The sequence below is a fragment of the Lagenorhynchus albirostris genome, chromosome 11 (assembly GCF_949774975.1).
Source record: "Lagenorhynchus albirostris chromosome 11, mLagAlb1.1, whole genome shotgun sequence".
NCBI lineage: Eukaryota > Metazoa > Chordata > Mammalia > Artiodactyla > Delphinidae > Lagenorhynchus > Lagenorhynchus albirostris.
The window spans coordinates 69,728,343-69,755,448 of NC_083105.1; the positions used below are offsets into that span (position 1 = coordinate 69,728,343).

Sequence of the window (27,106 nt, forward strand, 5' to 3'; positions counted from 1 at the left end):
AGTATTATAAATAATGCAGCAGAGATTTCACCCTTGAAGTTTGTGACTGAGCAGAAGATAGCACAGTGAGGAATTACGTATTCATACTTCTTCCTATATCAGCTAATAACTTAAGAAAGTCACTTTCTGCTTCTGAGCTTTTCTTCCTTACATTAATATTGTAGAATATTTTCTCTAATGTTTCTTAAACCATTCACAAAATTTTTATATGATCATTATAAAAAGAAAAAGTTTATAAATAACGTGAAGATACATATAAAAGTACATTTATTTTACAAATTATACAGTGGATGCTTGAACAACACAGGTTTGAAACTGCACAGGTCCACTTACACTTGAATGTTTTTCAGTAGTAAATACCGCACTGCACAGTACTGCACTGCCTGTGGTTGGTTGTCTTTGGATGCAGAGGAACTGAGGATAGGGAATTATCCATGGATTAATCCCCACGTTGTTCAAGGGTCAACTGTAAACTAAAAAGCGATAGTTTCCCATCATCTGCCTTTCCCTAGAAATCATATGAATGATTTGGTATTTATATTCCTCTAACTAGTTTTGCTATGCACACACTAGCCCATATATTATTAGTTACAACAATGTGATCATACTATATATTGGGATTTGCATCTTAATATTGTCTTGGATCTCTTTTCATGTATAGATCTCTCAATATTTACTGGAAGATTTATTCTTTATTTCTTAATATTTTGGCAGTTTTTCAGCAATGAAATCTTAAGTATGTTTGTATTAAACCACAGGTCTACAGGAGTAGAGAAAGTTGAAGAACTTAAGGAAATGTGCTTGAATCCTGGTTTAATTATCTGTCCACGGAAAGAAACGTTTCCTGGGGTGGGGAAGGGCTATTTCAGAGCAGTTGAAAGTGAGGAGTGGGATGGGCAAAGACGGTTGCCATTTTCTATTAGAAGTCATAACCCTGAGCGAGAGTCAAATCAAAGGACCTGACCCCATATTCTCCCACCCAGCCTGGGCTGTAGACTCAAGACACCTGCCTGGTATTAGTGTCACAACGAGCTATGAAATTTTAAGAGACTGGGCTTCCCTGGTGGCGCAGTGGCTGAGAGTCCGCCTGCTGATGCAGGGGTCGCGGGTTCGTGTCCCGGTCTGGGAAGATCCCACATGCCGCGGAGCGGCTGGGTCCGTGAGCCATGGCCGCTGAGCCTGCGCGTCCGGAGCCTGTGCTCCGCAACGGGAGAGGCCACAACAGTGAGAGGCCCGCGTACTGCAAAAAAAAAAAAAAAAAAATTTAAGAGACTCAAAAAGTATTAGAACTGGCGGAGCCTCTGGGAGCATCTAGTCTGAGATGAAGGAGCCTGAGGTCCTCGTTGGAAGAGTAGGTTTGGGGAGGTAGTTGTGGGAGGGGTTTGGGAAGAAACCAACCCAGAGCTTCAACAGAGCAGTTTTACGTTCATCAGTTTCTATATTAAGATTCCTATTTTAGGGGCTTCCCTGGTGACACAGTGGTTGAGAATCCGCCTGCCAATGCAGGGGACGCGAGTTCGAGCCCTGGTCCAGGAAGATCCTACATGCCACAGAGCAACTAAACCTATGTGCCACAACTACTGAGCCTGTGAGTCACAACTACCGAAGCCCCTGCGCCTAGAGCCCGTGCTCTGCAACAAGAGAAGCCACCGCAGTGAGAAGCCTGTACACTGCAACGAAGAGTAGCCCCCGCTCGCCGCAGCTAGAGAAAGCCCACGCGCAGTAACGAAGACCCGCGCGGCCAAAAATGCATAAATGAATAAATAAATTTATTTTTTAAAAAAGATGCCGGGATTCCCTGGTGGCGCAGTGGTTGAGAGTCCGCCTGCCGATGCAGGGGACACGGGTTCGTGACCCGGTCCGGGAGGATCCCACATGCTGCGGAGCGGCTGGGCCCGTGAGCCATGGCCGCTGAGCCTGCGCGTCCGGAGCCTGTGCTCCGCAACGGGTGAGGCCACAACAGTGAGAGGCCCGCGTACCGCAAAAAAAAAAAAAAAAAAAAAAAGATTGCTATTTTAGTTGAAAAATTGGTTGCGTTCCCTTCTCAGAAGTTCTACCCACCGACCTAGCCCAAACACTAGCATTTTTAGAAATGAAAAAAACTAATACCTTAGATAAATGATTTATCCCAATGTCACAGAGCCTACTAATTGACGGAGAATAGACTTTTAAGTCTCCCAACTCCAAACCCAGTGCATCTGGGTACTTTGCAGGGAGGATTTTCCTCACTCACAAAGGAGGTAGGAGTTGGGGGAGGGGACGGATGGCTGGGAGGACTGGAGTAGTAAATCTGAAGAGGGATTGGGTGTAGAAAATGTTAAAGAACCATTGCTCTCTAATCACATTGCTTTAAATGTAATCAAAGGGGGAAAGAAAGTAATTTGAGACCTAGAGAAACTGCAACCTATTATAAAACACCATCCAGCCTGTTAACTCTGAGAAGAGCTGATATCTTCCTTTGGGCCCTTCCCTGGGGCTGCTACGGACTTAGCTAATGCTAGAATTTGCATATGTTCAGTGACCCAGCAGGATATACCGCCCCATCGGAAATACGACACAAATGTTTAAAATTAACAAGAAAGTAAAACATTTTTCATAAACTTTTAGTGGTAACAAATTTGGTGACAAACATGAAGAATTATGATTAAGATTGTTTTTCTGGATCTCGGTTTCTTTTTCTGGACAAGATGTAGGGTCCTACAGGTTGTTGTCAACTCTAACATTGCCTGATTCTGTGATTTGTTTTTTGTTTTTGGCCGCACCGAACGGCATGTGGGATCTGAGTTCCCTGACCAGGGATGGAACCCGCGCCCCCTGCATGGGAAGCACGGAGTCTTAACCGCTGGACCGCCAGGGAAGTCCTCTATGATTCATTTTTTAAGCTATTTTATTTTCATTAGAAATTGCATCCTACAGGTGTTGTGATTTTTTTAGTTACCTATCTCTATATAGTCAGAACTACCCAACTGCTGTCCTGAAAACTAAAACTGTCACCCTACTTAACATTACTTATGCCGACTGCCCCTTCAATTTAGTGAGTGAAATATCATTTGATGAATTTTAGAGCCCTTGATTTCTCTTTTCTATTCAGAAACTTAGACATCCAGTCATTTAAATATACTCTTCCTAGATGACTGGCTTTTAGCTACAAATCCTTCCAAATGTCTGAGACCAAGAGCAACTCTTACTCTTAAAGCTAGAAAGCAGGTCTGTTTTACAAATGAAAAAACAGAAGGAGTAGAAAAGACCTCAAGGTCTCTATATACAAATCATAGGAGAACCAAGGAATAGAGCCCAGGTGTGCTTTATATTTTGTATGTTTACCTCTTTCTTCCAGACCCAATAAAGGTGACTGGCATTTGACAACCAAAATGCTCCCTTCTTTATTTCTCTGCCCTTGGCATTTTTCTGTCTTTCTATCTTAGTCTCCTCCATTAGGACACTGGAGTTCAGTCTGGCTTTTAGGTTAGAAACATTCCTTGTTCAGGTATGGTATGGCTGTGAGGGCCTGAGAGGAATGTCCAAAAATCATTCCTTCATTTAACTCGTGTTTACTGAACTTGTCTGCTAAGTGCCAGCCATGAATCTCAGTGCTGAGAATATAGTAACGAATCCCCAAAGTCCCTACCTTCTAGGGGAGAAGAAAGCAAACATGAACAAATAGACCTATAATGTCAAGCAAAGTGCTGTGAAGACAATAGCACAAATAAAAGGGGGGGGTGATATTTGGGATGGGTAGTTGGAAAAGGCCTCTCTGAGTGAGAGCAGAGCAGAGACCAGGATCGCAAGAGGGAACTGAGTCCTGTGAATTTCTGGGCTTCCTTTCTCAACCTCCTGGCAAGTGTGATCTGCAAGCAGTGAATATTCCTCCTGGCTGAAACAAAAGGATGCTGGTTGGGGGTCTTGCTCCGCATCCTGAATAAGTTCACCTTTGACAATAACAGTGCCTTTCAGACCAGACGAAGGTCTGCTGCATTCAGATTGAAACTTTAGTGGGAAGCTCTTAACTGTCTCCAAACTGCTTCATCACTGAAAACACTTACAATAGGCAATAAAGCTGACAGTACTGGTTGAAAATGTAACAAACAGTATTTACAAGTAACTGCATGAGAGGAAGCATACTTACAATGGCTGACATTTAATACTCCTAAGTGTTGCTATGGCTTGTAGTTGGGAGGGTTCTGGGGCCTTGGCTAATGTGTAGTTCTCCGTTAAAAGCTTTCAAAAAGGATCCATCCACCAGGCTTGAAGCATTGGTGTGCTGATACTCCCTTTATTATAATGACACGATAGTTCAGGGTTGGATTTAAATCAGTAATGGACTGTACACTGTCAGTTGATGACTTCCCTGAGAAAGCCCAAAGGGAAGGAAATAGGAAAAAGGAAATCTGGCCTAGGTATTCATGGTTAATTTCACAGCCCCACAGAGGAAAGTGGTCACCTGTGAGGTCCACCACCACCCTCTCACAAATCCCCACAGGACCTGAAGGCTAGAGGAGTTCTATATGAGAACTGTTTGGGAACTGTATTCAAAACTGGAGTCTAGATTTGCCAACAGAGAGTCTATTTAAATTACAAATCCTGTTGTCTAAATCAGTGTTTCCAAGCTAGTCTACCAGCCGAGGTGCAACCTTTTTTTTTTTCCTTGTCTCTGCCACTTTAAAAAAGTAAGTTTAAGAAAAAAAGCGGCTTCTCAGCTGCCTTGCCTTGCAGCGGAGATAACAGAAATTGGCCACAGAATTATTTACTTGACTGCTCTATTTATGGCAACTTATTTGTGTATTTTTAAGTCAGTTACAATGGGCTATTGTTCAGTTGTATACTGTAGAAACATATATGTTGCAAATCACTCCCAAGGAATCCTGATGGTTTAAGGATTTTTTTAAATATATATAGCCTGAAAAAGAGATAGGATACCCAAGGAACTGGTGACCATTTTAAGTTGTTTTCATTTATGTGCATTTTATAAACTGATAGAGCTCTTAAATATTGCATGTTTTTCTCTCCCTTCCTTTGGCATTTTTTCACCTTGTGATAAGGAGGCTATTGTAGAAATTAAAATTTGTAGTTCTGAAGAGTCAGTCCTCTGCTGTGCGTTATTAATCTATCGTTTCTTTCTGGGCTTGCTTTGAGGTCCTGTTTTTGCTTCTCTTTGTTTTCTGTAGACAACTAATGTCAAGCTTCGCTTTCTCTTAGTGTACCTATAAGTAGCTCAGAAACAAGATTAGCCTTGAGTATGAGCATAGTTCTTGTGTTTGAATAATGATACTCACTTAACCTATTTATAAAAACTCTTATTCATGTGCTTGACTGAGTGCATACCGCGACCTGGTTCCTTTTCTTTTGCTGTTATTTACTGATAAAAATAAATCTCCTGCGCTAAGCAGTAGGAATCTCTCCGAAATGCGAGTAAAGTCCTAAGAGGAGAATTCATATGTTAATGATCCCTTCCAAGTGAGAACTTGGTTAAACGTGCCATTTGCTGACATCATTGTTATGGGCAGAGTGGAGATGATTTCTTTAAGAGGTGGCCTTGCATATGCTCCCAGCGTTTTGTGGCCCGCGCGTGCACCTGCGGGAGGGGGAAGTTTACATAAGCGTCCTGGGGTATTTGCATGTCAGCTGCTCCACTCACTAGGGCTCCCGGGAACGGAGCGGGCTGACCGAGGTAGGTGCTCGAGCTACGAGGCTGGCCAAGTGGGGGGGGGTAACTTTTCGAGGAGTAGCGTGTGCGCGGGACCTCGTGGAGACCTGCCAGGGGCAGGGTTTGCAGTGACAGTTCCTGGAAAGCGGGTGGCAGCGAGATCAGGCCGGGCAGGCGCCTCCTGCGGACTGGAGCCGGGTGCGGAGCAGGGCGTGGATAACAAGCCGGGCTGCCGGCCGCAGCGCTGCGAGGAGGGAAGGACCGGCAGGAAGCGAAATGGTTACTTTTCTTTAATGCGGGCTCTGGTTACTTCTGAAGATTGCCGGCCCAGGGCCGGCTCCCGGGGCTAGAGGGGAGACGGGTTTTTTCTTTCCGCGGTGAAGGATCTTGTAGAGGCGCGGGGCTGGGGCGTGGGGGACGCTGTGGCCTGGGGTAGGCAACTCAAATACGGGGGAAGCAGAGTCGGCGACGCCGTCGGGGACAGAGGGTCTCTGGGGAACTGGGGGACCTCTTGCCGGTTCCCCCACGGCAGGTTAGCTGGCGGCCGCGGGTGAGGATCTCCGCGTTGCACCGAACGGGGGCTCGCGGAGGACCGGCCGGCGGTGAGCGCGTCACGGCGGGCGGTGGCGACCCCTCGCCCGCCGGGTGGGGCCAGCATTGCGCCGCGACGGGGCCCCCGCGCTTGCTGCCCCCGCCCCTCGGTCCCCGCCCTGCTGGGGTCTCCTCCGGAAATGGGTGGGCGCGGGTGACCCGCAGAGCACCCAGCCCTGTTTTCCTCCGGGAGCCACCCGCGCCTGGCCGCCAGCCTTGGCCGGTCGCAGAGCGGGGGGCGGCGAGTGCGCGCCGAGGGCTCCGCGGAGGGGCTGCAGGCCGCGTTCGGTCGAGCGGCCGCAGGTGGGGAGCCGCCGTCTGGGTCCCGGGGCTCTATGGCAGCCGGACGGCAGCGGCTGAACACTGAGACTGCGGGGAGGGCTTCGCGTCCGAAGCTGGGGATAGACGCGGGGATCCGCGGGGCGAGTGCGGTCCCTGGGAGATGACGCTGCGACGAGGGCGGCGCGGGGCCCTCTCTGGAGGTGGCGAGGGGGTCGGGAGGCTGCCCTCGCGGGCCTCGCGCCGGTGCCGAGGAGAGCTTCTCTCCCCGTCGCTGGGTCTGGAGCTCGGCTTCTGGGTGCGGGAGGCCGCGGAGGCGGAGGAGCCGGGGGCCGAGTGGGACCCGCGGCCCGGGCGCCCCCTAGCGGCCCGAGCAGCCAGCGCGGCGCGGAGGGTGGGTTTGCGGGGCGCGGGGGCGCGGGCTCCCGCTCCGAGCGTCTTCCCGAGGCGGGCGCGGAGGGCCCGGCGGAGCCCGGCGGCCCATCACCCGCGGCCCATCTCGAATTAGCCCGCAGGGTTTTCCCGAAGGACGGTGGCATCCTTTCCTCCGACTCCCCTCCCGCGGCCTTTTTAAAAAGCCCGGGTTTTCACGTTAATCTGTGTCAGCTAAGTCAGGCTATGTGTGGAATTTGTTTTTACAACTCGAGTCTCGTGACTTCTCAAACACTTTCTTGAAGTGTTTTCTCTGGAAACTTGTTTCAAATGAGGGCTGTAAGTTTCACAAAGAAGAGTGTTGTTCGAGAGCCAACAGGTGACGGGGTGAAACCCGAGTCTGTGTGTACATTGGAGTCAAGTCTGGCTGCCGTTTCCTTGGGCCGCCGTTGAAAATGGAAATTCAAAAAATCAATAGGAGACTTGAACACGATTTTGAGAAAGTATCTGCGTCCCCCCATTATGGAAAATAGTGAATTCATTAGAACAGTGCCTCGCGTGGCCCGTCTTACACCGTAGCCAGCGTTTCGGGTTTTATCTTTACAGACCGGTTTACAGCCAAATAACCTGACCCCCAAAGCGCCGCTCTAGCAAGGGACCATGCTTTGTCATAATGTTTCCTCCTTTTGTTTAAGCAGGCTGTCTTTCTGTCGTGGAATGTATTTGTGCATGAAATAAGAATGCTTTGAAACCCTGCAGAGTTCCACATTTCCTCTTGGAAAAATGGATAGCTTCTTGGCAATGGTATGGTGCCTGACGGGCCACTCAGCTGTCGGAAAATGTACAAGTTGGATGGAGGTTTACCTGGAAAATACAGAAAAGGTCAAAGGGCACATGGCCTAATGCCACTAATTGCTGGTATGAAGTCCTTTTAGCCAAGGAATGTTTCCGTAAGCAATATCTTTGGATACCTTCATTCTGTTTTTATTTTACAGTTATCATTTCATTTCAGTATAAGTCAAATTGGGTTGGCCTCTGTTGGCCATGACTTTTTTATTGTCTTTAGCAGACAGTAGGCTTGAGTGCTGTTTGTGTGAAAACTTTAAAGAGATTACAGTTTAGTGTCATTTACTAGAATTCAAATCTTGATTGTAATAGTTTTAAGACCTATGGCTTTTGCAGGTCTCTGACTTTTTTAAAGTTTTAAGCTAAGGACATCATAAAACTAGGATATATATATACACACACACATACATGCATACATACATACATGCATACATTGTGTGTGTGTGTGTGTTGAAAAGGATGGAAGTGTTGGGAGGTTCTGTACTACCAAATTAGTCTGTAGTTAAATTTAACTCACCTGAATATTTAGCCCGGCTGAATTAGAGTAGCTCTTGAATGGGTGTGTGTGATCTGCATCTTCTATGTACAAAGGCCTTGTTAACAAGCAGTTTAACAAAGAAGTTGTTAAGCAGCTTGTGGCCCACAGGATGGCACTTAGCAGCAGGGGACACTTAGGGAATGTTAGCCCAACTGACTTCACAAATCAGTATCTGTTCTGGTTTTTGGTGATCAAAGGACTTCTAACTTCCCTGGGCGTGTTCACACAAGAAATACTTTTTCCTAGGGATCCTATAATGCTATGGTAGTCTTCTCATAGGAACTACAGTGGAATTTCATTGGGAAAAGTATTTGTAATTAGGGGTATGACCTTAGACTTCATTATTCAATGGCAGGCGCTGAAAATTATTGTTTTCTATTTGCATGATTTTAATTTGATTTGGTAACGTGGTCCAAGAAAATGATGAATAGTAGGAACCATACCAGAACTGATGTACAGTTATAACCTCAATCTGAATCTGATTGAACTCATTCTCCTCAATGCTCTCAAATCCTAAGTCCCCTTCTGACTCGCCTATATAGTATTTCCATATTGGTGCATCATCTTTCAGCCACCTAGGACTCAGAACTCTGTTTGACCCAGTTTCCCCCTTTCTTATCGGCTCCTTTTACTTTCTCTTCCCAAGCCACCATGTTTAGGCTCTCTTGATGACAGTGGGCTAATAGGCCCCTTCCAGGTTCCTTTTCTCTTTTAATTTTAAGACCAGGAGTGGCACCCTCCTACTCATATGCATTTTGTTCTTTCTCATTAGGGTTAAACCCAAAGTCTTCTGCTTGAGATGTGTAATTCTTGAAAATGTTACTCAGTGCATAGATGACCATGGTCATCTATTGTTGCTTCTTTGGAAGAACGTGTCTTCCAGCAAAATGTCAACTCTTTACTGCCTCTGGACCTTCATATACTGTGTTGACCTGTTAAGCTTTTTAAGGAAAATAGTAAAGGCTCATTTATGTATATGTCAAGATCAATCAAAATAATAATCCTTAACTATCCTGGATGCAGCATACAGCCCAGTAGAAAATAAATGATCTCCAAATGGCCAAAACAGCATAGCAAAATAATAAGGCAGTTTTTTAGTTTGAATAACACCTTCACATACTGTATGTTATCTTCCTTAACCAGTGATTACTGTGCTTATGGGAGGAATGCTTAAGCCCTTGTCCACAGCATAATTATTCTGTATACTTTTGGACAACTTTTCAAACTGTATTTGCCTAATTTATAGAATACCGAAAGCAACAAATTAAAGGCACGTGTCTGAAGCCATGCAGTTCTGGACATCACCTCAGCGTTGTGAGAGAGCCCTCACCTCCTCCCAACTGGATGGCTGACTTAGAACTCCATTTGCTGGAATCCTGAAGCCAGTGTTCTTTATATTATTCATTTTCTACTCAAAATGAAAACAAACGATCAGCCAAAGGCTAAATCACATGTAACTTACACACATACCACCATTAGAGAAAGCAAGGAAATTCCAAATGGAATTTGGAAACATTCCTATCACAGTGGGTACATTTTTTGTTTTTTAAGTTCTAGCTTTTAATGGCATAAATGTCAGTTTCCTTGATTTTTGATGTTTCCCAGAATGACTCAGTAATGGTCTTTAAATATAAGGATGAATGCGTGAGTGAAGTAAATGAATCTGGAAAGTAAATCTCACAAGGAATCCCTCCTTAAATGAGTGAATTTGGGGAACAAGTGCCATCTCACAGCCAGTCATATACTGGGTGCTCCCAATTTTTGCTTTGCCAAAGACACCTGGAAAGACCCTGCCATGCTCCGCAGACATGGGGTGTGTGTGTATATGTCTGTGTCAGAGATTTTATGTAGGGACTGGTTAGAAGCTCACTCTGAGGGCTAGTAGTGGCCAATAGTTTATCAAAATTGGTTGCCCTTCAGGAGTCTAGAGTGTCCCGAACTCACAAAGAAGATGAAACCCCTGTCAACATTCGGTCTTTGTTACTAAAGTGTTCTTATTCTGGTCAGCTTCAAGATGTGTGTAATCAGTGGAAGTAACAGTGGCGATTGACATGTCAGTGGTAACTTTAATTCTTTATATTCATATAATTATTTTCTTCTTTAAAACTTTCACATCCTTAGGCCATCTTTGGAAGGAAAATAGTTGCTGTTTTAAAGAACCAGGTCCCACAATGTTTGGTGACTTGTCAAAGGTCTGAGGACTTCAGGGCTGAGCTTACCGAATGCCCGGGGCAACAGGTTGCCTTCCCTCAGCACTGCTTCTGTCCCTTGGGTCAGGTGTTCTCTTGACAAGTATATGATGATTGAGAAGTCATACATCTGCCGGCTGTTTGTCTCTGAGTCTTTTTAAATGGTGAGAAGTAGCTATTTAACTTTTTTTTTAAAAACTATTTTGAAGGAAGAAGGGAAATAAAGGACAAGGGGGGGAAATGGAACTCTTCAACTTCGTTGCATGGCTTTTGGGGAGCAACCCCGAATCCTCGTGTTTCTGGGAAAAAGTATGTCATCTCTCCTTACCCAGCCTCAGGCCTCTTTGACAGTGGTTTTAGCTTTAAAGATGTTGCTTCCCCTACACATTTCCTTCATGGTCAGACTCAAACCGTTTCACTTCTTTTCCCTGCCTTATCAGACTTATTTACATCCAGAATCATAAAGACATTGGAGCAGTGGAATCCCTACTGGTTCATTTCCTTAACAAACCTAACACAGAATTGGTTAATGCATGATTGTCATTCACTTGTGATTGAGTTCATTCAGTTTATGGCAGCATTTCAAGACCAGGACAATAAACCTGCCTCAGAATAAGCACGGAATACTGGCGGCCTGAGCTGTTTTGGCTTTTTTATTCTATTTATCTCTAACATATAACACGGTACCTTGCACATAGTCTTTTTGTTGTTTTTTTGTTTGTTTTTTGTTTTTTTTTGCGGTATGTGGGCCTCTCACTGCTGTGGCCTCTCCCGTTGCGGAGCACAGGCTCCGGACGCGCAGGCTCAGTGGCCATGGCTCACGGGCCCAGCTGCTCCGCGGCATGTGGGATCTTCCCGGACCGGGGCACGAACCCGTGTCCCCTGCATCGGCAGGCGGACTCCCAACCACTGTGCCACCAGGGAAGCCCACACATAGTTTTGTTTTTAAATAAACTTTTTTTTAAGAGAACATGTTTAATTTAATTGGGGTTAGGCAAGAGAATGTGAAAAATACTTCCAGATGGTTCCCACAGAAGTGTGTGGGTGTGCTGGTGAGGCTGAGGAGGACGAGGTGGGGGTGACATGGCAAAGGAAGGAAGATGCAAACAGCTGGTGAGTCTGGGTGAAAGGCTGTCTAGGAGTTCCTTACTCTTCTTACAACTTCTCTGAAGTTTGAAATTACATCAAAATAAAAATGTGCAAAAGTAGTGAATAACATACAAAATGACTAAAGGCCGAGTCACAGGACGGGGCCACTCTTGTCCACGTTAAGTGTGGTTCTGCTAAAAAGAAATCTCAAAGAGCTCTTGCCCTCCATATCAAAGCCCGCAGCAGAATAGTCCTCTTTCCGTTATCATTCAGCTTACTTGCAAACCTGATTTGTGGGCCCTGTTTCACAGGTCAACCTTAAGAGACAGCACCTGGAAAGAGAATGAACGGAATTTTCCTGTTAGATCTAATTCAGGCGTGGTTTCATGTTTGGCCTAAAAGGTAGTATTTTGGCAAAGCAAACACAACCACGTGTGGATGGCATTCGGAAGACCCTTCGTCATCACCCAGAGAGCACAAGTAATGGCCAGGCTTCCCTCTTTCTCTCGTGCCGCAAAGCAAATACCATGTAGTAATGTAAATGTCTACATAAGGTATATTTGTGAGATCACATTTTTGTCAGTTATTTTATACATTCTTGCATGTGCAAGAACCATGCTGCTTCCATATGACGAAGTCTGAGATGGCGAGATACTTAACAGTATGCTTTCTGGACCTGCTGACAAGACGGGTAATTTCTAAAAGAAAAATCCAACTTCAGGTTGTTATGCTATCAGGTAGAGAAAAAATACCTAGTGGTAATGCAGCATGTATACCACTGCCTGGCACGTGGGGGTCACGCGAAGTAACTTACTATTTTTTAATCTTTCTTTCTTTCTTTCTTTGGTTGTGCTGGGTCTTGGTGGCGGCATGCGAACTCTTAGTTGCGGCTTGCATGTGGGATCTAGTTCCCGGACCAGGGATCGAACCTGGGCCCCCTGCATTGGGAGCACAGAGCCTTGTCCACTGGACCACCACGGAAGGCCCTATATATATATTTTTAATGTTTATTTTTTGGCCAGCTCTTAGAACTTGTTAGTAAATGTAATGTTTTGTCATTTTAAGTAATTATCCTCTGATATAAAGGAAAACGAGAGGCTTTCTCCAAATTTAAGAATGCTGAAGCAACAGCTCATGAGGCCATTGAATTTTTATAATCCTTTTTGACTGTATGTCCTCCTTAAAATGCCCCCTCTGGGTGAAGTGGACTGCCCCCCCCCCACCCTGTCCGGCTGTGTCATTGTGCATGTCTGCAGTGCAGCAGCGTGACTACTTCACCAAAGAAAAGGTTCCACCCAGGGGGCAGTGCAGGGCTGCAGGGGTTTAAGGTCACCCAATGAGCCCAGTTCTAAGGCCACTGCCCTTGGACAGCTGACCCGTGGAGGATCTCTCTGAGGCTCGGTTTCCTCCTCGGTTTTAAGCAAGATACGCCCTTGTGGGGTTGCTTGACGTGGTGATCAGATGTCACAGCACTGATCATGCCAGGCTAGGCACGGAGGTGAGAGGTAGCTGTCAGAGTGTCAACAAAGGACACTGAAAGCTGCGCCTGTGTCACTCATGTTCCTTCAGTTCATCACGAAGTTCGTCGCTTCGCTGATGAGTGGTGAGTAACAGTTCAGTTTGAACCGAGGCTGGGATGGCTGTGGGCGCTGCAGGCTGGAGACGCGGCCGGCACGTCCAGGTGATTGGGAGAACAGGACCATGGCACTGAGTGCTAAGTTATTTCCCTTGATGAGGGTAGTCATTTTCTGTGCAGTTTCCACAGAAGGCTGACCAGGCAATATAGCTGTCAAAGTAATTCAGCTCTTTGGCAATCTGCATCTTTGTTCTAGCCTGGAAAATTTGCAGTTTGTCTTAATTTGTGGTGTTTTCTCTTGTTTTAAAATATAGTGACATTTAAGATTTAGGTTCTAGTTAATATTTATGATCTTAGTAAGTCTGTGCAGAGCAGGTACCTTCACATTTCCTTCCTCAGCCAGATTTGGTAAAGGGAAGATGTGTGTATTTCATGATTCAGGTTCATTTGCATTGAAGGCACCCATTCTCCTGGTGTGGGTATTTGAGCTACTGATTAAATTCTTAACCTCTAGTTCTCTTCCTTCCATTGGGGGGAGTGGTTTTTTTCCAAAACAAAAGGGAAAGACTAGATCCAAGAAATGTTCTGACTTTCATTAACACGTCCTTTTTTACTGAGGAGTACAAGGAATGTGCCAATGTTTAGAAAGCCTTTCCTCAGACGTGAATGAAGTGCACCGGTGTGAACTTATGTCTTGTGTAAAAGGTCAGTCCCTTCCAGTGGTGGGGCAGGAAATGAGGTCACCTTTACTTTTTGTTTGGGGTGAATGAAAGTTACATTTATTAGTTGGAATAATATCTACTGTTGGGCATTGGTCCTCCCTAATAAAGATTGTAGCCATTGGATGTTTGGCCTCGCATTTGTGAACTGTTACAATTTTAATGTTTTAGTGTCCTTTGATTCATCAGATAAAAATCATCAGTTTTCATACTCACAGGCTTTAATAGGTACCATGTTCTAACAACAAGTATCTAGTGTTGCACTGTGAGAGTCACTGACAAATGACTGTCAGGCTGACAATGTTTACGTTCCACTGTCTTTCCTACTTGTTGCAGCAAATGAGAGAATTTTTTTAAGGCAGAAGAGTTTTTGGAAGTCTGATGTGTCAGACACGCAGTGTGACTAGACTCTGGTTTTTAGTTGTGAGACCTTAGGCAAGTCACTTAACTTCCCTGAGCCTTGTTTGCTTTAAAATGGGGTTGGGCTAATTATCTGTATATTTCTTTCCTTTTTTTGGTGGAGGGAAAGGGGCAGGTATAAAAAGCTGCATCTGATCCTGAAAGCTTGTATCTTTTTTTTCTTCTTAGTGCCTGGGGACGGGATGATTTTTCAGAATTGGAAGAAACTTAGAAGGAACACACATGGTGATAACAAAGTTCCTGGGCTGTAGGTCAGGGACTGTTGTCTTGACACCTTTATAGGCCTTCATCTGAGGAGACTTTCAGAGCCGGACTTACCCTGGTGGCGCAGTGTTTAAGAATCTGGGCCCCGCAGCAGGCTGAGAGCATGCAGTACAGTAGGTACTGCAGAGCTCTTCAGTGGAAGCCTTCTAGTAACACTGCTAAACACGAGTTGTCACCACGCTGGATTTTATTTTAACCTGGTGCTTGGATTCAATTACTGTCTTATGAAGGAACTCATTACTGAACGTCTGGCTGACTTTAGCCCATGGATAGTAAAGGCTTGCGGATTTAATGTGCTGTGAAAGGATTTAACTGTGCTATTTCTACTCCATGAGTAAACGAAGTTCAGTGCCTCTCAAACTTTATTGGAAACCTGAAACCTAAGCAGTGTGGCCCAGCCGACCCAATCTGTGCAGGCAGCCGTGCTCCGCTGGGAAGATGGACGAGGAAATGCAGGGAACCAAGTGGGGTGACTGGAGCCATCTTTTCACGGCACACAGTAGTGGGCAAGGCGGGGGGCGCAAACCCAGCTTCTTCCTACAACCCCTGAGGCTTCGCAGGATTTCATTTGTGGGCAGTCAGCAAAGCAGTTTTCATGAGAACCTTTCTGATGAACAGTGTGTAGAGAAGCACCTTTTCAAGGCGTCTGGACGTAAACTAGTTTGGGTGGCATTTTCTGAAATGCTGAGCTGGTAAAGGGCCTCTTTCCGAATCACGCGGCCCTAGATTCTAAGTTCCGGGGGCCTGGGGACGGTGACGCTGGCGTCTTGGTCCCTTTCTCTGGGCCCCGCTGTGCGTACGCGGGAATTCAGTAAAAGCTCTTGGAGGGTGAGAGCAACGCCTTTGGGTTCATCTCTTCGGTTTGTCTTATACTGTCCACAGCAGCCACTGTCTGATGTCCTGTGACTGAGAAGCTGGCTGTTTGACTTTGTTATGATGCCTTTGGAGATGGAGCCCAAAATGAGCAAACTCGCCTTCGGGTGCCAGCGGAGCTCCACGTCCGATGACGACTCGGGCTGCGCGCTGGAGGAGTACGCCTGGGTCCCCCCAGGCCTCAGACCCGAGCAGGTAGGAACCGAGTCCTCTGCTTTTCTGTTTTTCAATGTGATTTAAGGTCTTCAAGGGTTGTTTTTTTTTTTTCCCCACAGTGACATGCTGTGTCCTTGGGCCTCACTCTTTGGATGGTTTTAAATGTTTGCTTTTAAGGTCACACTTAGTTTCTCCATGGACGTTTTCAATCCCCTTTGTACTCTTGGATCCAGAAGCCCTATAAGGATGCTATTTTTGCCCTACTGAGTGAAGACCAGAGTACTGCCTATGCATTTGTCATGTGGATTTCTGACTGGGGTGTCCCTTTGGAGAGAGTGGGAGGCGTTTAACTTTTTAAAAAACTTCAGTAACAACAAAAAGGTAATCAAAGGAAAGAGGAAAGTTTCCAAGTCAGTTCTCAGCAGTGCCTTTGCTTTGGAAGAGAGGAGATACAGAGCTGTGAGAGACCATCTGAAGTGTTATTGCGTAGGATTTGACCTTTGATAACCTTGCACGTGAAAGATTCTGTCACCACATGGTGTAAATTGGAAAAAAAATTAAAGAGCGCATTTTGTGCTTTGTTGTACTGTTATTTTAAGGAAGATGAGAACATTCTGTGTACCTATTTTTATCTTCCCAATGTCCTTATAATGATGAACTTATTAAAAATTGCTGGTGTTAGACATAAGGGCCAAGATAGTTTGAAATTAAAAGAGCCAACTAGGCGTATGATTGCTTCTGAGTTATGGTTGTGTTTCCCATTTTGATGGGAGCTCCGATTCATCCAGGGTCTAGAACAATACCTGGCACACAGGTAGCTAGTATTCAGTAAGTGTTTACAACCATACCAGCTCCTGCGGCTGATACAGTGGAAGAGGGTGGCGAGCTGGTCCTCCAGGTAGGAAAGCCATGTTTTGATAAACTGCTTCTTAAGAGAGAACCCTTCTTGCAGCTTAGGGTGAGTAGGTTTTGTGAGACACTAAGATATTGAAGCAGACAGGCCCCAAATTGCCTAATCTCCTATTTTTTTTCCCTTCAATCCTTTTCATCTTTCCTCAGCACTGCAGTATCCTTCGCAGTACTCATTAAGGATTTCCTTTAGATACAACAGAAAGAAAAAAAAAATCTCAAACAAAAACTGAGTTCTTCTTTCCAAGTGAACTAAGTACAGGTTAATATAGCTCCCTTCCCGTTTCCTTGGGGAAACTGACTCCAGATATTTAGAAAATAGCACCCTTGCAAGCAAAGAAAGCTGAACCTTGAGAGAACCTGATAAGGGAGAGTTTACAGAGTTTAACAAAACAGCTTTTGTCTTTGCAACGTGTAAAATTCAGAGAGCAAATCCAATGTGTTGTGTCGTGGCTGGATTGTGGACAGTGTCACACAGCCCTGTGTGGTCATTTCCAGCATTCATTTAGGACTCTCTCGGCTGACCCTAGCATTAAATGTGCATGTCTTATGGTCCATAATTTATGGTGCCCCTAATTGTCACTATGAATTGCATTCCTGAAGAGCAATTTAGCAGCTGGATGCTAGCTATCTGAGGGTTTGCAGTTCTGCTGAGTTGGCTCAGCTGCTCTTCTCATTAGCTACCAGTAGCCAAATCCTGTCCGAGGCCAGAGCCAGTACCTAAAGGGCAGGGTAACTCGAAGATGGAATGAGCTGAAGTGTTCGCTTCCTGTGTGCTGACGTCCTCTTCTCTCTCTCTCAGATCCAGCTCTATTTTGCTTGCTTACCAGAGGAAAAGATTCCTTATGTTAACAGCCCTGGAGAGAAACACCGAATTAAACAGCTTTTGTACCAGTTGCCACCACATGATAATGAGGTAAAATAACAGGAAGAAGGCTAATTAGGAAAAAAAAAAATCCACCCTGAGCATCGTGGTGCCTCCCATAAACCCCAGCTCCTCCCTGGCTAGGGCCCTTTTGTCCTTCTTCAGTTAAAATTGGGCCAGAGAATACAGCTTTCCATTCTTTAGGAGAGAAAAGGGTGTCAGTGCAATAAACTTAACACAAGTTGGTTTTTACAGTGTTTGCAGCCACCCACCAGTTATCAGGAGCCTACAAATTCCTGCGATCTCCCTACCCCTTCACCCAGAGTCAGTGCTTTATGGTGGCTCAGGCCTGCAGTGGACTTGAGTGCCTGTAGAATGTAGAATGAAGGTGGCAATTAGCAAGTTTAAACCTTTTGTAGAGAGGTTCATGTCTTATGTTTTTTTAGTGTCTCTGCTGATAAGAGTTTAAATTAAACTTTTCATCTTTAAAAAAAAAAAGGACTATTCCTTCAAATTGCATTTCCCTTTTGCTAGAGAGGCTGCAAGATTTGGGGTCATTTTAAACGTATGGGGTCATTTTTAAACTGGCGATTCATGGGGGCAGGCCAGCTCAACTTGCTGTTTTATTTCCTGAAACTTGATTCTGGAAATAAAGAATTGGCGACGGACGCTGTTTGCTTCAGAGTGGTGCTTCTGTTTCTTTCTGTGAAGGTGCGGTATTGCCAGACTTTGAGTGAAGAGGAGAAAAAAGAGTTGCAAGTGTTCAGTGCTCAGCGGAAGAAAGAAGCACTCGGAAGAGGGACGATTAAACTTCTGTCCAGAGCAGTGATACACGCTGTGTGCGAGCAGGTAGCCGGTTCTAGGATGAGTAGTGATGTGCGTGGATCAGCTCGGGGGGTAGGGGGCAGCGCCAGCACAGGCGTGGGCCCTAAAAGCCTCCAAAAACGGAGAGAAGGAAAGGCAGCGTAGCTTCTTACTAGGTGGGGATTCGTGTTGGTAACTGGCTACACTGCTGTGTATTATGGGGGAGGCATGTAAACATCGGGAGAAATACGGCCTTACGTGGGGTCTTGGCTTGGAGTGCGGTGCTGGGGTGCACCTAGTGTTCAAGAACGCAGGGGCGTAATGAAGACATTCGGGGCCTCCTTACTGGCTGTCCTCAGAGTAGGAGTATATCCAACAGGAGGACGCCTCCAGAAAACCACTGCGCATGTCCGAGGAGCAGTCCCGTGTGGTAGTAAATCTGAGGCATGTTCATTCCAGTGGAGAATCACGAACAATCCAACATTAAACAGCAGGAGGGGGGGCTTCCCTGGTGGCGCAGTGGTTGAGAGTCCGCCTGCCGATGCAGGGGACGCGGACTCGTGCCCCGGTCCGGGAAGATCCCACGTGCCGCGGGGAGGCTGGGCCCGTGAGCCATGGCCGCTGAGCCTGCGCGTCCGGAGCCTGTGCGCCGCAACGGGAGAGGCCACAGTAGTGAGAGGCCCGCGTACTGCAAAAAAAAAAAAAAAAAAAAAAATAGCAGGAGGGGACAAAAATTAAAGTTTCGCTGACAAACTTGGGATTGAGCATAACGTGGAAAAGGCTGAGAATCCAGTCATTAACAAGGGGTCATTTAAGATTTAAATCCTTTTGTTTTTAGTGTGGGTTGAAAATAAATGGAGGTGAAATTGCAGTGTTTGCCTCTCGAGCGGGCCCTGGAGTATGCTGGCACCCATCCTGTTTTGTCTGCTGCACGTGCAACGAGCTGCTGGTCGACCTCATCTATTTTTATCAGGATGGAAAAATTCACTGTGGCCGGCACCATGCTGAGCTGCTCAAACCCCGGTGTTCAGCATGTGACGAGGTAAAAAAGTTCATCCCTTAACACTGGAAAAAAATAAGCTTCTAGTAAGCCAATGTTCCACTGTTCACACCTAAGCAAAATACAGATCTCTTCTGCTTGAGCTCTGTGTGTACGTTTTTAAGATAACCCTTCAAGTTGGTACAATGGAATAATATGCAGCTAATAAAGAGAAAGCAGCAGGTGTCTTTGTGTATTGATAAGTAGCATGTCCTTGATGGACTGTGAGAAAAAAGCAAGTTGCAAGAAGAGTATGCAGCCATTGATCTTACTTCTGTTAAAGGGGGGAAGAACAAGATTGTATACATATTTGCAAACACTCAGAAATGGTATGTAAAGACATACACTAAGTTAACAGTGGTGAGCATGTTAACTCAGGGGAGGGCTGGTGGTGTGAAATGAAATTTTTTTCCTTAAGCTCTTCATTTTTAAGTAATTTTAGATTTATAGAAGAGTTGCAAAGATACAGAGAGTCCCTGTGTACCCTTCTCCCAGCTTCCCCTACTGTTAAAATGTCTCACATAACCATGGTATATGCATCAAAACTAAGAAGTTAACACTGGTGTAATACCATTAACTAAACCATAGATTTTATTTAGATTTCCTCAGTTTTTCTACTGATGTCTCTTTTTTATTCCAAGACCCCATCCAGAGAACCTCATTGCCTTTATTCATTATTATCTCCCTAGTCTACTTCAATCAGTGACAGTAAACTTTCAGTTTTTACTTTTATATGTTTAAGTTTTTTCAATGATGTGCTATTTGAAAATTTTTTGAAACCAAAAATGTAAAAAAATTAAAAGTCCTTAATCTGGAGATGGCACCGTCAAACGAAGTGTTATCTACACAAGTGGTGTTCACATAATCCAGCATTCAGAGAGCGCTAACTATGTTGACTCCACAGCCACTTTAATGAGTTTTCTTTATTAAAAGATGCACAGACCACTAAATTATTTCAATGTTAATGTATTCTTTGCCAGATTATGCCAACAAAGTGTGATTGCGGAGCAAAAATAGGACCAAGTGAATGATATCCAATGTAGAATTCTGTTTTGTTTTTTAAAGCATAAGCATGCACTTAGTTTCTCTTTTTCAACGTTTTCACTTTCTGTTCTTGTTTTATAGCTAAATCAAGTTAGTCAGTTAAGCTTAAGGCTGTAAGAAGCAAAGTACACTGTCTAAGCGGCTTTAAGATCCAGTGCCTGTCAGTTGCCCAGCAAACGTGCAGTTACTTGACCTTTAAAATCGTTCACAATGATTTTTTTTCATCCTATGGCCTCATATTCCTCTGAAGATAATTTTTGCTGATGAGTGCACAGAAGCAGAGGGTCGCCATTGGCACATGAAACACTTCTGCTGCCTTGAGTGCGAGACGGTCCTGGGGGGACAGAGGTACATCATGAAGGACGGCCGCCCGTTCTGCTGCGGCTGCTTCGAGTCCCTGTACGCCGAGTACTGTGAGACCTGCGGCGAGCATATTGGTGCGTCCACGGCCCAGCCTGTTGGCTCTGTCACTTATCCATCAGTCTGTCTCTGATTACCCACACTCTTTTTTCTTTCTTTCCTTTTTTTTTTTTTGTTTTTTTAATTGAGGGATAGTTTACATACCGTGAAATGTATAGGTTTTAAATGTTTCAGCTTGATGAGTTCTGATAAATGGGTGTACACTGGATTCTCATTACTTCTGCTAGTCGTGTTCTGTAGAGTTGCTGTGGACACTGAATTACCCCATACTGAGCCATTGGTCCTAGGGATACAGTGGGTTAGGTTCCTGTGAGCCTCTGGTCGCAACATTGTCATCAGCCAATCGATATATAATCTTGTTTTGTGTATGTTTAGGTTTAAAGATACCTTATTTAATATATGTTGTTGATTCATTAACATTGAACTCACAGCCAACAGCACTGTAACTCCTGCCTGAACAAAGCTTCTTTAACACATGGATTGCTTCTCCAAGGCCTCCTTGCGCTTAGGAACACTAGACAGCACTTCAGCTCTATGCTTGGGCCATTTTAAACAGCAAAACCACCAACAGAAAGCACAAAAAATGCGAAAAAATGCCTCTAGATCGGCCGCAGGTGTGAGTGCAGTAGCGCCCTTTGACCGCAGCTGGAACACACACACACACACACACACACACACACACACACACACACACACGCATCACTTGACTCAAAATTTTTTGCCACCTTGCACATGTCCACAAATGACCTTGAAAGCTCTGTGAGTATTGATTTTTTTTTTTTGAGTATTGATTTTTGAACTACAAAATATTTAGCACGTAGGCAAGTTTGTAAATATGGAATCTGCAAATAATGGGAATTAATTGCCCCTGTGTAACTCACAGCCTTATCAGGATCTGGAACAGTCCCATCACCCCCAAGCGTTCCCTCATGCCCACAGTCTGTCTTTTCTGTTTCTTCTGCCTTTGTTTCAAGATGGAACTATGACCTGTTACTGGATCCTTTTTTGAAACAGGTGTGGACCATGCGCAGATGACCTACGACGGGCGGCACTGGCACGCTACAGAGGCCTGCTTTTCCTGCGCCCAGTGCAAAACCTCTCTGTTGGGATGCCCCTTCCTTCCCAAACAAGGTCAGATTTATTGCTCAAAGACATGCAGCCTCGGTGAAGACGTCCATGCCTCGGATTCTTCGGACTCTGCGTTCCAGTCGGCTCGATCCAGAGACTCCAGAAGAAGTGTCCGGATGGGCAAAAGCAGCCGGTCAGCAGATCAGTGTCGACAGTCTCTCCTCTTGTCCCCTGCTCTGAACTACAAGTTCCCTGGCCTTTCAGGCAATGCCGACGACACCCTTTCTCGGAAACTGGATGATCTGAGTCTTTCCAGGCAAGGAGCAAGTTTCGTCAATGAAGAATTTTGGAAAGGCAGAGTAGAGCACGAAACCCCAGAAGACCCTGAAGAATGGGCTGAGCATGAAGATTATATGACGCAGCTGCTCCTCAAGTTTGGTGATAAAAGCCTCTTTCAGCAGCAGCCCAATGAGATGGACATTCGAGCCAGTGAGCACTGGATATCTGATAACATGGTTAAAAATAAGACCGAGTTAAAGCAAAATAACCAGAGCCTTGCAAGTAAAAAATACCAATCTGATATGTATTGGGCACAGTCACAAGATGGACTGGGCGATTCTGCTTATGGCAGCCACCCGGGCCCTGCGAGCAGTCGAAGGCTCCAGGAATTGGATCTGGACCATGGGGCTTCGGGATATAATCACGATCAAACACAGTGGTATGAAGATTCCCTGGAGTGTTTGTCAGACTTGAAACCAGAGCAGAGCGTTCGGGATTCTATGGATTCCTTGGCTTTGTCTAATATCACAGGTACATAATCTAGGGATTATGGGGTACTTGAAAAAGGAGCCACTAAAAAGTTCATTCCACAAATTACAGGTCAGCACCAGCGGGGGCTATGTTATTTACAACTGTAGACCAAGGAGAGGAAGGAGTTTCAGTTAAATGCCAAAAACCCTGTAGCAAAATAAACACGTGTATACATGTGTGCATACACATAAAATATATTTTCAATACAGTCTTTGGGGATAGGTCTTATTATCCCTGCTTTGAAGAGGAGAAATGAATTTATTGGGATCATGGAGTCTGCATCTGTATCTGAAGAAAGATATTGGACTCTTTGGATCATGCTGTGAATTTCAAGATATTAAAATCAACATGTGTACTCTATAAGCACAGAACATTTTTTGTATTTTCCTAAATTGCCCTGTGGCGACAGACAGCTCAAAAAGAGCTAAGTTTTTTTTTACCCAGATTATAAAATAATTTCACTTTAATGTTTTCAAAACACATTCATGTCAGTTATCTATGTTTCGTCCTTAAAATGACCTGATAGAGTGGATATTATTGCATTTTACAAATGACGAAACTTGAATTTCCAAGAGGCTAGGGAATTCCCCGGTGGTCCAGTGGTTAGGACTCGGTGCTTTCACTGCCAGGGTTCAATCCCTGGTCGGGGAACTAAGACACCGCAAGCGGTGCCGAGAGGCTAAATGCCAACTTTACATAGGTGTTTAAAGACAAGATTGAACCTGGAACCCAGCCCTCCTGAATCTTACATTTGCAGTAAGTTTTTGGATACAGAAATACTGCTGTCACTTGGCTAGTTTTACAGTCCAAGGAACGACATTCAGTCCTTTCATAAAGGTTATGTTACATTGTAACATAGGCAGGAAAGGCTTGAGCAGCTGCCCGCCGCCAGGAGGGACCCTGTGCCAGGTACCGGGCAAGGAGGGATGAGACAGCTACCCCCCTGGCTTTGGTCAGGCTTGTCAATGTTAAGGCCTACAATAAAGGGGACCTGAGGAATGGTGGGCAAGACTAAATATTAAGCACCTCCTGTTTGCTAGGCCCTAAGACAGGTGTCTTAACATTTAATATCGAAAACAGACAACATTTGGTATACGTCGTGCTGGTGCTGACGTTTCTTGACAATGATGGGCTGAAAAACAGGCTTTCTTTAGAAAGTAGGAAGCTGTGTAGCCTCCATTTGACAACAGTTCACACCACTTCCTGTTGTTCCTTGCAGCTCTCTGGGTTACATCCATTTCTCTTAACTTGCCTGAGCCCTGTTATAACAAGGAGTGCAATATTGGTTTTGAGAAAAGTTTTAAAATGAGATTACTAGGGAAGTGGCATTATTAGTTTATGGGTTGAAGGGGCAGAAGACTGGATGAAGGTCTAGGTCAGGGGTTTGGCAGACTTCTTCCGTCAAGGGCTAGAGAGTACTTTTGGGGCCTTACAGTCTTTGTTGCAACTACTTAACTCTGTCATTGTGGAAGAAACCATAGATAGCATGGGAGCAACTAGGTGTAGCTGTGTCCCAGTGACACTATCCACAAATAGGCTGTGGGCTGGACGTGGCCCTTGCGCTGCGCAACCAGGTATAAGACTAGTCTGGCTATAGGAAGAGGACCATAATGTTAGTCGTGTGAGAGCAAAGGGAAGGACTGCTTTGAGAGACGTTCAGATGAAGCAATCTGACTTCAATGGTTTGAGAGACAGAAGCTTCTATGTGTTGTATCAATAAGCTAACGACAGGACTCTTACGAAGAGCTTTTCAAGTTGGTGCTCATCCCATGGGCTGTAACTCACGTTTGGCTCCAAAACGGCTGGGCTCGTAGGAGATGCTGGGCCCTTTGTTTCAATAACAAAATTCATACCTCTTTTCAATTAAGTGTATATTATAGTATGTTGGTTTTGCCTAGTGATCGTTAATCAGATACTGAGGTTTGAGAGACTTCACTTTGAAATGCTTCCTTTCAGAAGCTTATTGGTAAGAACTGTCAGAGTATCAGGATTACTGAGAATCACATCTTGTCTTGGCTTTTCTTTTAGGGGCTTCGGTGGATGGAGAAAGCAAGCCAAGGCCATCGTTATATTCTCTGCAAAACTTCGAGGAAATAGAGGCAGAAGATTGTGAGAAAATGAGCAATATGGGGACTTTGAACTCTTCCATGCTGCACAGGAGCACAGAGTCCTTGAAGAGTCTCAGTTCAGAGTTGTGTCCAGAAAAAATCCTGCCTGAGGAGAAACCAGTCCACCTGCCAGTGCTCCGAAGGTCCAAGTCTCAGTCCAGGCCACAGCAGGTCAAGTTTTCGGATGATGTCATTGACAATGGAAGCTATGAGAACATCGAAATCCGGCAGCCACCGATGAGTGAGAGAACTCGGAGACGGGTGTACCATTTTGAAGAAAGGGGACCCCGGTCTCATCACCATCGCCGCAGAAGAAGTAGGAAGTCCCGCTCGGACAATGCTCTGAACCTTGTTACAGAAAGAAAATACTCTCCCAAGGACAGGCTGCGGCTTTATGCCCCTGATAACTATGAGAAGTTTATCCAGAGTAAGAGCGCGCGGGAGATCCAGGCCTACGTGCGGAACGCTGAGCTCTATGGGCAGTACGCCCGTGCCGCTTCCAGCTACACCCTGCGGAGCCCGGGGGGGCCTCGATTCCTGGGGCTCCACGGGGAGGACGACGGCTCTTGGTGCTCCTCCACCACCTCTTCCTCCTCCGACTCAGAAGAAGAAGGATACTTTCTTGGACAACCAATTCCTCAGCCCCGGCCGCAGAGATATGCATACTATACAGACGACCTTTCTAGTCCAACTTCCGCACTCCCCACTCCTCAGTTTGGCCAGAGGACAACTAAATCCAAGAAGAAAAAGGGACACAAGGGCAAAAACTGTATCATTTCTTAACCGAGTAGCTGTGGAGATGGTTAAGCTTAGCCATTAACCATCTTACATCGAATCTTTTTTCTTCCATAGGAAAGTTGCTAAAATAGATTCAAGTGCTTTGCCCATGTAAATGAGACCCCGACTGCTGTTTACAGTGTCAGATTAACCTTTGGAAGGTGTGATTTCTCCATTTACCCTCCTTGGATGGTGCCAGGTGGACGTGACCTCTCGTGCCTGTTGGGTGCATCACAGTTTGATACAGCTGCTTTGATCTCCAACCCTCAAGAGATCCTCAAGAACCTGCTGAGAGGTGACTGGATGGGGGTGTTGATTTCAGACAATGGAGAACTTGAGCCACCTTTGTAAAGCACTAGTGTTTGTCCTTTATCTGCGCCAGGTTGGCCCAGGTCCTGACAGTCTGTCCTGTTGTGTGGCATGCACGTAGTCATGTGACCCAGCCAACACTGTGCATCCCATCATGCGAGGCCACGTCGTCCCCTTCCAACTCTCATTAGCCAGGTAAACATTATATTGTATTAGCTCCAGCTAGAGATCGAAAAGAACATTGCTATTTATAATGTAGTATTTCATAGACTTAAGTGTATTCCTAATTTAACGGTGCAAATATTAATGTATATACTGTACAGTTCAGATTTTAAAGCTGATATTTTTATATCCCTGAAATGTAAGATGTTTGTTACACTGCAGTGCTAGATTTGTTAGGGAACCAGAAACAGCATTTATGGATGAAATGATTGCTTGTATTTTAGTCAGGGTTTATAAGTTTAGATGGTCAAATTTATATTGCCTAGTGATGGAAAGTTCCCTTTTTTTTTTTTTCAATATTAAAAAGGCTCTGTATGCATGGTGGGGCTATGTAAATACTCTTTAAAACTATGGCCCTATTAATCTTACAAGTGTTATTTATGGGTCAAGCAATGTAAACTGTATAAATGTAAAAACAAACAAACAAAAAAAACCCCCTACACATACACGTACACCTGGAATATATGGTAAAAACAAGTAGAAGCTGTTTGGGTGAATACTTTTTTTCCCCTTTGGGATGGGCAGGGGTTGCCTTTCCCATTTTCAGCAAGGTAGTGATTATCTCATGGAAAGAGACCAAAAAAAAACTACAAGGATCTGCTTTCTGTGGCAGAGTACTTTGTAGATTTATTCCTTTTCATCCCTCCTTTCCAGCTAATTTGTTGGCCTTTAGCAGCAGTTTTGAAAACCGGGCCTTCTGGTTATGTTTTTCTTTTAAAATCTTTAGAGGATGCTGTATTACTGGTTACTTCAAGTTAATATGTGGTTCTATTTCAAGGGAGAATTACGTTGGATTTGAACTGATGAGCTAATATTTTGGTATGGGCCATTCCTGCACATATGTTTCAGTCCTAACTCAATGTCCCAGTGGTATCTCAGAACTTTAGGAAGGTATTTAATAAATGCTTAATAAATAACAAACTACCTTTCTGAACACAGATCTCTGCAAACATATCCAGATCACTGGATCCATTCTGCTCCTTTGATTTACCTTGCCGTTCTCCTACCATTAACAGACCAACATTTGACTCCTGCGTGTCCACTTGCCCTACCAGTCGGCGCAAAATAGAAGTTGAGGCACAGAAGCAAAGCTGTCCGTATTTACTGGTATGGGGAAAGGCTGTTAGGCCTTGGGAGGGCGGACCTGAATCCAATAGGAAAACCAGTGCTCGACA

The 27,106-nt window shown here is 45.0% G+C and overlaps 1 protein-coding gene across 4 annotated transcripts in view; it reads left to right on the forward strand.

Moving 5' to 3' along the window:
- Positions 1 to 26,408, forward strand: part of PRICKLE1 (prickle planar cell polarity protein 1) — a 107,476-nt gene extending 81,068 nt beyond the window's left edge. For 2 of the 4 annotated variants that reach the window (XM_060166515.1, XM_060166516.1), the window contains 7 exons: positions 15,410 to 15,595; positions 17,268 to 17,381; positions 18,042 to 18,179; positions 18,973 to 19,176; positions 20,468 to 20,654; positions 21,652 to 22,515; positions 24,544 to 26,408. In XM_060166515.1, coding sequence (XP_060022498.1) covers positions 15,461 to 15,595; positions 17,268 to 17,381; positions 18,042 to 18,179; positions 18,973 to 19,176; positions 20,468 to 20,654; positions 21,652 to 22,515; positions 24,544 to 25,406 — 2,505 coding nt within the window. In that variant the 5' untranslated portion in view covers positions 15,410 to 15,460 and the 3' untranslated portion in view covers positions 25,407 to 26,408. Of the gene's footprint in view, positions 1 to 6,145; positions 6,247 to 13,180; positions 13,230 to 15,409; positions 15,596 to 17,267; positions 17,382 to 18,041; positions 18,180 to 18,972; positions 19,177 to 20,467; positions 20,655 to 21,651; positions 22,516 to 24,543 lie in introns of those variants that run through there. The other 2 variants (XM_060166518.1, XM_060166517.1) reach the window with 2 other exon arrangements.
- The last annotated feature ends 698 nt before the right edge of the window (positions 26,409 to 27,106 follow it).